Source organism: Anopheles cruzii, chromosome 3 (assembly GCF_943734635.1).
Source record: "Anopheles cruzii chromosome 3, idAnoCruzAS_RS32_06, whole genome shotgun sequence".
NCBI lineage: Eukaryota > Metazoa > Arthropoda > Insecta > Diptera > Culicidae > Anopheles > Anopheles cruzii.
Window position 1 is genome coordinate 38,108,714 of NC_069145.1, and position 13,266 is coordinate 38,121,979.

The window sequence follows — 13,266 nt, forward strand, 5'->3', positions numbered from 1 at the left end:
GAGGTTTGTGGGCAGGCCCCGGGTTTCCTCGACGGCCTCCGTATTTCGGTGGGAAAATTGTCTTACGCCGTCCGATCGTCCGACGATTTTGACTCACCTAAAAAAAAGAAAAGATGAACAGTAAACAGTCAGTTAAAAAGGCATAGAGGCAGAGGGACACAGAGAGCGAAGAGAGAGCGAGAGAGACACATCATATTTAACAGATGTTAAAACGGCAACTAAACTGTAGCAGTAAATGTTATTTTGTGTTTCGAAGATGGTGCTAATGCATAAAGAGCCGCGTGGGATGAGTTGCGGCGTGGGAAACTAATCTGGCCGCCTGACAGTAGCGCGATGGCCATTTCTTGGCAAGCGGAGAAAACTCGCCACACAACCAGCCGCAGAGCACGTGAATCACGACCCCATCGGGAAAACCAAAGCACATGAAACGAAAACCGCTCGATTGACGCAAACACACTCTGTGAATCTGTTGGCGGTGGTCGTGGCTGTGGTAATGAAATTAACATTTTCTCTGTTGCATCCCTCCGGGTCCAAGATCGGGTCGGAAAATGCACTCCGGCAGTCCTGGTGACGGGTTGTTGCACAAAAAACCAGCAAACACTCAACCACTCGAACTGCGCGCCATGCCCAAGGCCAAAGAGGCCGGCCTGACTCACGGCGCGGTATTTATAATATTTTACGAAAACTGACATTCGAAAAAATCAATAAACTGTTTAGCAAGCTGACGCAGCTCTCGGACCGTGCTCGGGGCGTTGAAAACAAAACCCTTCCCACCAACCATTATGGTTGTCAGAGAAATTGACAGGTTTCTTATGGCGGCGTCGGCGTCGACCGCGAAAGCGATTTGCGGTCGCGTCCATCACCAGCCGACTCTGTCAGTTCTAATATAAGAACCCCCGGGCACTCGGGAAAGTGTTCGAGAACGCACTCCCTCGCTGCGCGCCACCCCAATTAATTACCGTCAAATTTGGCCAATCATTTGTCAAGCGCCATCATCGGTGCGCGTTTTCCAGGACTTCATCCTGGACCGGCCGGCTGCGATTTGATTGATTTCAACACCTCACGCGATGTTGGGTTGGAGCCCAACCCGTCCCGACCATAACCCAATTAAAGCTCACCCGCCGAACCCTTCTGTGGATTGGCGCGGGCGAAGTAGGTTAGCTGCAGTCCAACTGGCCACTCTGTAAGGCTTCATCAGCAGGATCGCGGAATGCTGTCGCCCCGGGTGGTAGCCCCGGTGTGTCACGTGGCCACCAGTATATTCGGACTCAAACGAATGGCGAAGAACACACCCAACAACGCCCCATGCTTGGTCTTGTAGAGTCCCACAACAAATTGTGGCCATCCAGGAAATGGCCGTTGGTCGTTCATAATGGCTTCCGGGCGGGCCGGTGGGGTGGGTAGCAGTGCCCAATATTTGACACGTCAATGACCCGCTGCGCCGGCAGCAATCGGACGGACGTGCCGTGACCGGAAAGACGACGAACAATGAGAACGCCGCGAAGTACCGCCACGTGTTGCCGTGCGTCCGATGGCACGTGACGCTCCCGGAAGCCAGCAGCCAGGGCACAGCGCTCTTCGGGTGCATCGCTTCCTCGTCCGCGAATAAGATATTGCCGGCGGGGTATCTTTCCCGCCGTGCCGTGCCGTGTGCGTGTTTTGACCGTTCTAGTCAAGACGGTGGTGCAATCGCGGGTCAAGAGTTGCGTGCGCAGCTGCCGCTTGGAAAAGGTTGCATAGCTTCACGTTGCGCAGAGCGATGCAGGGTGTCGTAGTAGCGTTTTCAGCGTAAAACAATTGGCACCACCACCAAAGTGACAGCAACTAACAGCGCACTAACTAGTAACAACATCTGGGCAGGCCTTGTGCCCGGCTCCGGAAGGGTATGATGCTTGAAGCAGGCCACTTGACTGTGGTCATTGTTTAAAGGTATCAAAACGTGTTGCGATGGGTGTTCGGGCAATTGTTCCCCGTGCTTATCTTACCTTATGAACACTAGATCAGGGTTTTATTTTTCAAAAGTAAAGCGAACGATCTTCCGCAAACGTTTACCTTTTCGCATTCAATTTTACTAGCCAACTACTATGTTGACATCAGTATGTTGACATGAGCAACATCGGAATGTGCGGACGTGCTCCATTGTCTAAATCATCTGTGGCTTAGCGCGCTGCTCCAGCACCAGCTGTCAAAATGACATGAAACTGTGAACAAATCGAAAACGGTCGGGAACAATATTTATTTGGCTTTTGTATATTTAAGAGACTTTAAAGTTTAGATAACTTGTGTTACAACCCAAGACCAAGTGCCAACATATACGAATCATACGACAAAAACGGTGGGCACCGAAGCAACAGGTATGTTGTGCATAATTTATGTAATGTAGCGCACGGAACGTGATCACTCTTTCGAGCGGCCGGCGGCGGGGCGTTTGTTTGCGGCCTACTCAAGCGGAACGAACGGCGACAAATGGCGGGCGGCGACCAACAAAACGGTAATCGATTGTTTGTCGAAACTGTTTTCCATCCAGTTCAGGTCACCAGAAATCGATTGTTCTTTTCGCTCGGCTGTCGCGCAACCGTCACGCGGCGGCGGAAGGGAGTGACGCGTTCGGGGCGACCTAGGCGGCCAAATATAAATAGACCGGCCCCCCTTTGACGACGGGGCCGCTCCCTCCCCCCAACGACGGTGGGTGTTGATGCATTTGCAGCTGGCCTAATGGTTGATGGCTGCTGCCTTTTTGCATGCGCAATTGTGTTGCACTCCGAGTCGAGTGACGACCTGGTGCGCCGGTGTTTCAATTTATTGTCAACAAAACACACTTTACGGTGTCGAAGGCAAATATGGGTTTAAATGTTGCATTTTCTTATTTTGTTGTTTTTGTTTGGCAACGTCAGCGTCACATCTGTGGCGGGGGGGTTCGTGGAATTTCAATTTAAAACGAGCTGCCAACGGACACGAAAAGGTGGCCAACGGGGTGACCATTGGCTTAAAAAGGGTTCATTTGATGAACTCGTTGAATGAAAAATCCTTAACACGATGAAACAAGACGGAAGACAAATCAATAGATTTTAACCAAACAATTTAAAAACATTGTTTATCGAACTGCCAATCAATTGTGTTGCAACGAGTTTCCAAAGGCGATGGTAATTTTTTTCTTGTAGAAAGTTTAAACACTTTCAGTTTAAAGATAAAGATCCATTATCATGTTCATTATTCATCATGTGTATCCCTCATGTGACGCATATGTTCAGCTGATGTTCCGCCGCCGCCAATTCAACGTCACGCCGGCAATCTAATCATTAACCTACGAAATCAATCTTGGCAAATAAGATAATCAAGAGGCCTTTCTCCGAAAGATACGATCGATCACATCATGCACAACAGATCACTGTCTCGCACTGTCTGCAAGAACTGGTCATTGGTCAACGCGACGCATCGTGCCAGGTGCACCAAAAAAGCCAAAACAATAGAAATGCATTTTAAATCGATTATTTATTTTGGCGCAATGCAATCGGACGGACCTCGATGGCCATAGCAAAAAGCGTTACACCCGAACTACTTTATGGTAAAGCAGAAAAACCATCCAAAAAACGGTGGACCGTGTGCCGTGCGCATTTTCACGTTGCGTTTTCGCACTGCGCCCCGCAAAAGGGGACGCTGGGGTGGCCGGCAGTAAATTCGTACCATTTTCGCAACATCTGGCTCCACAGCACGCGCCCCGGTGAATGTGGACGCGGCTGCGCTGGTTTGGAGAGATTGCAACATTAATTAGTAGCTCGCCACACCGGCGCACCGGGTCATGGGGCCGTGATGATGATCCTTTCGCCGCCACGATTCCCCACCACACACATGGGCCAGCAGGGCACAGGCGACGCCCGGTGTTGGTGGTGATGATGATGGTTTTCCATCGCGTCCATCGCGTCCACCGGCGGGATACAATCGAACCGGGCGTGCGCCTAACACTTTCGATTGAATCGCGCCTTTGCGCCATTTTTGGGGCCCCGGTTGCGATTAATTACAGGCTTCGCGGGGCCGCTGGAAGCCCGGGTTGGCGGCGCATCCTGAGCAGGTGGTGGCTGCGTAACGGCCCCGCCGCACGGGGTCTCCGTCTTCCGTGCGAAGAAAGTCGTGTGGACTATTGTACAGGGTGGCCCAATGCGGACTCTTTTTTCCATTTGGTTATAAAATAAAAACGACTTTATATTTTTCGATGCTTGAACTTTTACTTGAAAGGTTGATTCTTAAAGTTATTTTATGAAAAACAATTTTGGTCAAATGTTCACCACGATTGGCTTGGCAGAAGCTCATTCGGTCGACCTATTTTTGAGTACATTTTCAATTGTATCTGATCCTATTTAGGCACTAGCAACTTGAATTTGGGTCTTGAGGTTGTCCATAGTTGCTGGTTTGTTCGCATAACATTTTTCTTTCACCGCTCCTCAAAAATAATAGTCCAATTGTATCAAATCGCAGCTTCTTGGAAGTCAATTCACAACACCACTTCTGGCTGTCACTGTATGACAGATAGCGCCATCCTGAAACCAAACCAAATGTCGGCTAAGATCTCAGCTTCTACTTTGCCAAATGAGGAAATAAGCTTAAGTGAAATGAACTTTTCTAATTTAGTACAGTTTGAGTTGAAGACTCACCACTTTGGAAGTAAATTTTTAAAATTTCCCAGCTTTCTACAAGCGTAAAACGTTCCATTTCGTCAACTTCAAATGGTCCACCCTGTATTTTGCGTGTGTTTAATTATGATTGTGATTCTGCCCCCCGCCGCACCAGATGGTCGATCGCCCCGATCAGGTCCGCCCCGGTCAGGGCCCCGCGAACCGGGAACCGTGGGTTGTTTCCCATGGGAACCCGCCGAAGCCGGTGCGAATGCCACGGAAAACCATCGATACTAAATGCGCGGGTTTTGCATTTTTGGCTGCGTCCAAAATGGGAATGTAAATTACAGAACCAGCCCCGCCGGAACGCCGACCCACTGCGTGCCCACCGTGTGCCGTGACCTACTTCTCGGCCCGGGCGACTATAAACCGCCAAACTTCTACGCGTACGCCGCCGCCGCAAGCGCAAATCAATTTGCTGCCCTAATTCGCTGTCATTAGATTCCGGTTGCGGTTAGCGGGTAGCAGCACCGCACGCTTACGAGCCTACGAATCGTGTAACATCTTACCCCCGCCGGGACCGCCATAAACGACTGCCGGCCAAAACCCCATTTAAAGTCCACTTTCTTCACCGAACGGTGGTTCTGCGCAATGCACAGCCGGCCGGTCGGTCCGTTGGTCCAATTGCTCGCTAAGTACCCTCACTTTAGCGCCAACCGATGGCCCGGGAGTAACGGTGCCCGTCCGCGGGAGGGTATAACACCACCGATCACAGGCTTTGGCCATCGACTTACCTACGCCCCCGGCATATGCCGGGATGTTCCGATGAAGAAGACTTCACATTGATCGACGGCACGCGGTCAAGAAACTCGGCGTCTCTCTCTCCCCCCGTCTCAGTTCTTTGACGGTTCGGAGTTTGCGTAATTGAAGGTTGCTGCTGCCGACGAAGGAAAGAGACTCCCGAGGTGCCTAGCCGACGGCGGGCAACGCGGGAATAGGAGGGAATCTAAATCCTCGAAGACCCCTCTCACACAGAGAGTCACGTTCTCTGGCGTGGAAAGCTGAAGGTCAGTCGCGGCAGTACTTCCTTCATTTTGACCATTACCGCGAGGCGCTCAATAAATCCGCTCGGTGGCCACCGCGGTAATTGACGCCCGGCTCTCCCTAAGCTCTTAAGCTTTGAGGAGTCGCGGGCCCACAGGGAGGGACAGCCGTCTCAAGAACCGGCCCGCGCGGATGACTGGCGGATCATCCGGAGGAGCAGCAGCCACAAGCGAGCGGCGGAAGACGGCGAACCGAATGGGAGAAAGCTACGAAAAGTAGTTATACTCCTCGTCCGTATGCTCTTCCGAATTTTCGGGGCTACGGTATTCCAGCTCCCAGCAGCGATTCCGGTGTGTGATTCTCTCCCTCTCAACTCGATCGTCTTCAGCTGCCGAATTTCTGGGTCAGTGTTGCAGCTCGGGTAACGCCGGTGCTTTCTGCTTCTGCATGAGTTAGTTGTCCCCGAACAGCCTCGTTACGCTAAACGGCGAGCCCATCAGAGTCGCGAGTGTAATACACTTTTAATCGCTCGCTTACGGCACGTGATCGGTTCGCTCATCGGAGAGCGAACTCAAGTGGCCGTCATGTGACAGGCCGCCACGTCAGAGTCAGCCCCCTCCCGAGAAGAAACGGGCCGATAGCGGTTCGCTGCGGGAAGGAGATGCGATTAACATGAGCGCCCCAGGGGGGGCAATTAATTGCAGTGTCGCTCGTTTCGCGCAGCCGAGCCAAGCGTCGAGCAATCTAGAACCTTCAATCGGAAACGTGATCGCCATAATCGCGGGCCGCATCGTCGCTTATCTGATGACGTGCGTGCGGGGTTCTTACAACCGGGGGACAGCCTTAATATCTGTCTGTGCTCCGAACTTCCGATCACGATTTCGCCGGGTGCCGGGGACCGGCCCAAGGTCTCCTTCACAGATACATACATAGTAGAAGCGCGCGCAAGGCTCGGGTACAGCGCACCGACCAGAGGCCAGGCTCAATGACCCGGCCGCTCGCCGAGATCAAGTTCATGATCGCAATGCGCGCGCGCGCGTGCAAGGAAGTCTCCGCCACGACCACACCCGGCTGCGGGACTGGACATTGGCGGGCGCGGAAATGCAAAGACCTTTCCGGGGCAGTAAGTGGAAGTAAACAAACCATTAGCCACGGCGCGGCGGCGGAAACCACCGCGTGATTAGTCGGAGCTGTTCCCTGGGAAGCGCATAAATTAATTCAAAGGCCGGAGGAACCGCTCCTGGGGGCTGCTGCGACCTAACGCGACATCATCACGAGCAGCTTAGCGCACCGATTGCGATTGCAGCGCGCTATCAATCCCGTGTTTAGCATACTAAACACGATGGGGTTCGTCCTTCCGAAACTCGGTGTGTGTCCGCCAAGGAAGCCATCAATATCTGGCGACAGTCGGTTCGGTTCGGCTCGACTCGGCAACATTATGCAAAACCGCATCTCGCGCCCGTCCGCCGTATCGTTTGCACAGGTTTCACGTGAGGTGGCCGCGGGGACGCTCTGCATACGAAACGGAGCGTGAAGCAACCGCTACATAAATTACGCCCGAACGATCGCAGAAAAAGGTTCTGGGAAGAACTCCAGGGTGCGCCAGATCGTGCCGGATCGGGTGGTGGACCCGTGTTTTATTCCCCCCCCCCCCCGTAACTCACCTCGGCTTTTTCGATTTCCAATTTAAATCCGATGCCAATGTGCAGTCTTGAGTTGGCCTCATACAGTTTTGGGTGGGACACAATGTCCCAATTCTTTGTATTGCTAATCTAAATGGGCCGTGAAGGTGTCGTCAACCAACCCACCCACCCTGATTACGACGTGGCCATTTAGACGGGGACGGACGAAAACTTATCGCACGTGTTTATCAACATCGAATTCAACCCCCCAAATTATGATGGCCATCGGGAGGCGCTATCGTTTTGGCGCGACTCGGGGCCACACAAAGCATAACCACCGTCCGTCGGGTAGGTGAAAGGCTTATCGCACGGCAGCATATGGCAGCCCCAAAACATCTGTTTATCTTTTCGAAAGCCACGCTGATCACATTAACGCGCATTAAGGCAGCCGAGCCAAACTCCGGCTGAGGCCCGGCCCGTTCCGATTGTCTGTAACACAACACCCCGGTCAAACACCGGGGATCGCGGAACCGTGGCTCTGATTGAAACGTTTCGTTTGACGAAATAACGTCGTCGTCGATTCGTCGCGGATTTCCTCGCGATCACCGAAAAATCACTGTTCCCATTAGACGGTGCGTTGTAAAATGGCGCACCCCGCAGGCCACCAAACAAATAGTGGGGAAAAACGGGCGAGTCGAAAACGAGAAATATGCCAGTGAAATCGACCGCACGTCGTTACAAATGTTTCCATTCGATCGAGAAAACTAACAGAGAAAAGCCGAGCGCCAGCGCCGGTGGATAAAATGCACCTAAAATTTCACATTCGGTTTGATCCGGCTAACGGTAATTGAAATTGACTCGCCAGCGACACCCGTCGCGCGCGTTTGATCCCTTACGATCCCCTTTCGGAGCATAATATAGTTTCGTTTTTCTTTTCTGTGTCTGTTTCTTTTTTTGTCGATCACCTCTGACAACTCCGACCGACCGGGCTGGGCTGGGAAAGTCGATGAAAAATGATCCCATAAGGGGCGCACGCGTTTAGTGAGAAAATATCGGGCCGTGTAGAGATTTCCCTACAGCAGCCAACAATTCCGAAGCGAAAGCGCCGCACGATAATAATTAAAATGGGTGCACAAAAAATAACAAAATGGAAAATTAAAACAGCCGGATCATGAATGGCAAAAAGCGGTTCAACATTGCGTCGTTGTTGCAGCGTTTCGTACAGCGTTTTTGTAATTTGCCAACGCCGAAGTACCGCGTACTGTCCAAGCGAGCATGTTGAAGGTCGTTTCTGGGAAGCCAGCTTATCATGGCCAAGGATTTGCCGATAAGCTGGGCCACGCACTAAACATACCGACGATCAAACGGAAAGTGGCATAATTAATGGCGTTCGCAGAATTCGATGAAAGTTTAATTCCTCCGTAGCGCGTGGCCAGGAGCCGGGGAGCGACGGCGGAGAGTTTAATTTTTGCCTAATTATTCCGACCGGTGAAAGGAATGCACCTTGCCTTGCCGCGCCCCGAAATAACAATGTTTTTTGCGTAAGCGCGTAAACGACGTGCAGCAACATACGAGGTACGCACAACCCCATCTGGTGTGTCCGGCGCGGCGCGGCATGCAGATATTTCGATCAAGCTCATTTTGGGGCGGCCCGCGAAAGAAAGTGCCTTTAATGAGTACGCAACGCGATCACCTGCATCATCTTGGGCGCCCTCTGCTTGGGAGGAAAAATCTCTTTCACTTTCACTTGTTTTCACAACAACGACGGCCCCGGGGTGGCCCAGGACGTTTCGTCCTTACGACATTCCGGAACCCCCCGGCCCAGACCTGGGGGGGGTTGCGCCAATCGTGGTGGCGTTGATAATGGCAAAAAAAAACGGAGAATATTATCAAAATTCCATCACTTTCCGTGCGTCATGTCATCGCCCACCTGCCCCACCGATAAGAGCTCGATTGTTGCCAACAACACGCCCCACACCCGGCAGAGCACCTACATCTATCATTGTTTCGAGAAACCAATCGATGATCAAACACGCTGCTTAGTAGGGGTTGCTGATAAAAGAATCGGGCGACTGTTGAGAATTTTAATTTAAAAATAAAACACATCGACGTGCGATTGGCAGCGCTATTTGGTTAGCGAAGAGCGAAAAGCAAATATTGCTGTGATCGATGCGATCTTGACCAAACTTTCTAACGACACCGGGAGCTGGCCGGCCGGCCGGTGGAAATGGTTTTACTGTTAACGTTTTATTACTTTCGCTCCACGGGATTCGGTTTACATTTTTCCCACCCAACATTATCTGGCACTTGGCGCACGGAGAGTCGGTGTTTCTATCGGCCCAACATAAAAACGACAACAACCACAGCGCCAATGCCAATCAAAACCAATCAATACTGACCCGCACAGCTCACAATCGGCCTGCGCCGGGTGGGCCTGGCATCGAAAGCGATACGAACAGCGATTGGGGATGGGGGAACGTAAATAGACCCTTCGATCGCGATTAGAAATTGTCTGGCCCCAAAAATTAGACATCCCCACGCTCGCCCCCGTTCGTTAACTTCACTTAGAGGTTCCCCAAAATCGGTATCTGATCGAAGTGATTCGTTCTCGGCCGGCTGGAAAATGCGGTAGAAAGTTTTCGCGAAACCAAACCAACCAAAAAGCTGCCGACGCTCTGCATTGTCGAATTTTTAGTCGAACCATTATTGACCACCGCACCGCGGCCTTCACCGTAGGGCAAATGACAACCATGTTGGGCTCCGTAAAAGTTCGGCTCGCTCGGCCGGCTCGGTCACAGTGATTTGTATATTTTAGCCCAATTTCGTTACACCCACGGGCGGCGGGCTGGTAAAAAACGCAGTCCACCCGCCGCCGTGACTAGTGGCCGTGGCCGGGCGAAAGCGGTTGCTGCTGGAGGCCGTGGCAAAACTGCATCGGACTCGCGGTACGCTTCTTTGCCATACGCGTAACTCTCTGACCGCAGCCGACCGGGGTGACACACAGGTCCCGGTCCCGGTGGCAATAATCGCCCGATACGATGCGCAAATCACGAGTTTCGCACTCCGTGACGTGAACGGCAACATCACATGCTCCCGGGGGCTGGTGGGGTTCGGAATTTTGCTCGTCCCGCAGCCGGTTATCAGCCGGAGTACATTGTAACCGATGGATGTCCGATTGCTGATCGATTACTGCTGCAGCCGGCGTGCTGGTTGTCAGAAGCGTACCGATCGTGACAATGTGCATCCCAAGACGCAGCGATGGTGTAAGCGGGGGGAAAGTGAAAAGTATTCATCTCCTCGGTGTCGGTCGTTCGGTCCGCTTTGCTTGGCGCCCGTTTTCCACCTGACGGCGAACGACTGGTCGGACTGGTCGGAAAAATGGAAACATTGGGTGGTGTGGCCACCTGACTGACTGACTGAGTGTATGTTTTGCGTGTGCTTCTTTTCGAGCACTCTTCCAACCTACGGCGAAAAGAGAAAATCGGACAGCATGTGTGTGTGTGTGTGGTGGGACACATGCACAAATGGAGCAGGGCGAATAAACTCTCCGAGATGCCGGAGATTTCGATGATAATGATGGTGGGGCCGCCGCCGAAGCAGTTTCTCATTCGTGATTGTGTTTTTTTCTTCATTTCTATCTCCGCGATCAATTACAACCCGACGAACGAAACCACTTTATAGCCCCGAGAGATATGGCCACGAGCTTTAAATAGTATTTTCTATCTCTCTCTCGCGCGGGCGCGTTCGCTGGCTCGAACAAAAAACAAAAGATTCGCATTCGGGTTTTCCCAGCCCCGCACTTTTCGCGAGCTTCCGGATTTTCTTGACCTTTGCACGCATAATCAATAACCCAGTGATAATGGCAATCGGCGCTGGTTCGATGGAACGCCAATTAGACGCCGGGCAAGACGGCAGAAAATGGACCAACCGATTTCTCCGATTCGCACACCGGTCCGGTAAAATGCCAAAAGGCGGCGCGCTTTGGGCGAAACGAAACCAAGCTACTGCGAACGGCCGCGTGTAACTGAAAACAGAGAAAAGCCATCCTACGATGTTCAAGGACGAAAACAGGAAAATTAACGAACCAAATTGGATTCAATCAAACCAACGCATCGATCGCAACCGCCAACCGGTCAGTTCTCTTGTCGATTCTTGCCCATTCAAGAGGTCGAAGCATTGTTTTTGGCGCAATTTTCAATACGATTGGGTAAACAAGCTGCTCATTGGTTCATTGGTGCGCAATAAAATTCGGAAACTTAAGCCCCATGGGGCCAAAAACTTCCCATTTACCATCCGGGTCCCAAGAGGTTCTCTCGAAGGGTTCGCCCGGAGCGTCGGAACCTTCCACGAAATTGAGCTTCGACCGGAAAAGGGACGCATTGGGGCATTGCCAACATTTTATTGGCAACGAGCATGGTCAAAACGGGGAGGAAAAACAGAACGGGGAAAAGAAACACTGAGCCCACTGAGCCTTACCTTGTACACCTCGGAGAAGAAACCCGACCCGATGTGCTCGCGGTGGAAGTCGTCCAGACAGTACAGCGCCGAAACGGCCGTCCGGAGCGCCCGGCAGGACGGCCCGGTGACGGAGCGGTCGGAGCAGCCGGTCCGGTTCAGTGGCGGCCCCGGGCCGCTGTGTTGTCCAACGTTCATCTTTATCAGCTCACCAAAATCACCACCGCCGCACGTAGGAGCGTCGCCGCCGATGGGTCGCTGTCGCGATTTGGAGATTTGCCTTGCTTCGAGCCACCCTCGACGCTGCTCATCGCTCACTGGCTCCACGGCAAAGACCCGAGATGTGTGCTCCTGACGGACGGTCCACTACACACGGACACGCGTTACCATCGTCATCACCATCCTTTACACTTACGGCCCGCAGCAGCACCGCGAGCCGATACGTTTTTCACTATTTTCCCGACACAAACGACGCGCCACTTCACTGGTCCCGCACGTCCCGGTCAGCCGAAGGAGTCACACGACACACCTCTGCAGTCCAACAGGACGTCGTTTTTCCGGGACAGTTCTGGGGAACCGCACTTGCTGCACTCGCGAACCGATGGCGCCGTTTTGCCTGCCTGCCTGTTGGTAGTCGGTAAAAGACTTTAGTGCCGGGGCTCCGAGGTGGTGGTGGGGACTGATCGAACCCCGCTCTTGTGCTCCCCTCCCGAAACCGGAGCTACTGCTGCTGGTGGCGGGGGACACTCCGAGACTGGCGCGCTGCGTCGAAAACTGTCGCACGCAAAACGCGCTCGGCGCTCGGCTACAAAGAAGCTAACCGTGTGGCCACAAGACGGCGGGGACAGGACTTGCAAAAGCTCGCGTGCGTAACACACGGTCCGGCTCCGGTCGTTGGCTCGACTGCGATGGCCGCCGTCGGACCGCGGGCACCCACGCCATCGTGGCAGAGGACAGCCTGTCATTGTCGGGACGGGTTGTTATCAGTAGTCGACCACACGATAACAGTGTTAGCTTGCTGGTAGATGCCTGATGTGTCTATTCATAGCCACTACTGGGTAGGGGAGAAGTTTCCTGGCAAGGCCCTGTCGTGACACCTTCGATCGATTCGGTGCGATGATCCTCAGATCCTAGGAGTAATACTGCTTCTCGGGCAGCGTTTCCCATTAAGAGTCTGATCCGGACAATCCGGATGGGATATTTTTCATATTGCCTAAAATGGAGAAAAGGATGGTCCGCTCAAGAGCAGTCTTCCCTACCGGTGGCCGACTGCCTACGGATGTGTACGTGAATGCCGGTGATTTGATTTCCAGCGATAAAAGCCTCTCGAGTGCTTATCACCTGTTATTCGCCACTGTCATCGCAGTGCGCTTCCTTATCACTCGTCGCTCTCGGTTATCACCCACACGAGCGGGCTGTGTGAGAACCGAGTTTTCGGTGTGAACAATGCGAGCAGTGATAAGATAACCTCACGCACACCGACATTCCGCTGAGGGAACCGAAAAGTGCAGGGGACGGTAATATGTGCGTGATAC

General features: G+C 52.7%; 1 protein-coding gene across 1 annotated transcript in view; it reads right to left on the reverse strand.

Annotated features, from left to right (window-relative positions):
• LOC128275294 (uncharacterized) overlaps nt 1–11,929 on the reverse strand; it is a 50,594-nt gene extending 38,665 nt beyond the window's left edge. The window contains exon 1 of the mRNA XM_053013751.1: nt 11,753–11,929. Within this exon, the coding sequence (XP_052869711.1) occupies nt 11,753–11,929 (177 nt within the window). The remainder of the gene's footprint in view (nt 1–11,752) is intronic.
• Between the last annotated feature and the right edge of the window lie 1,337 nt (nt 11,930–13,266).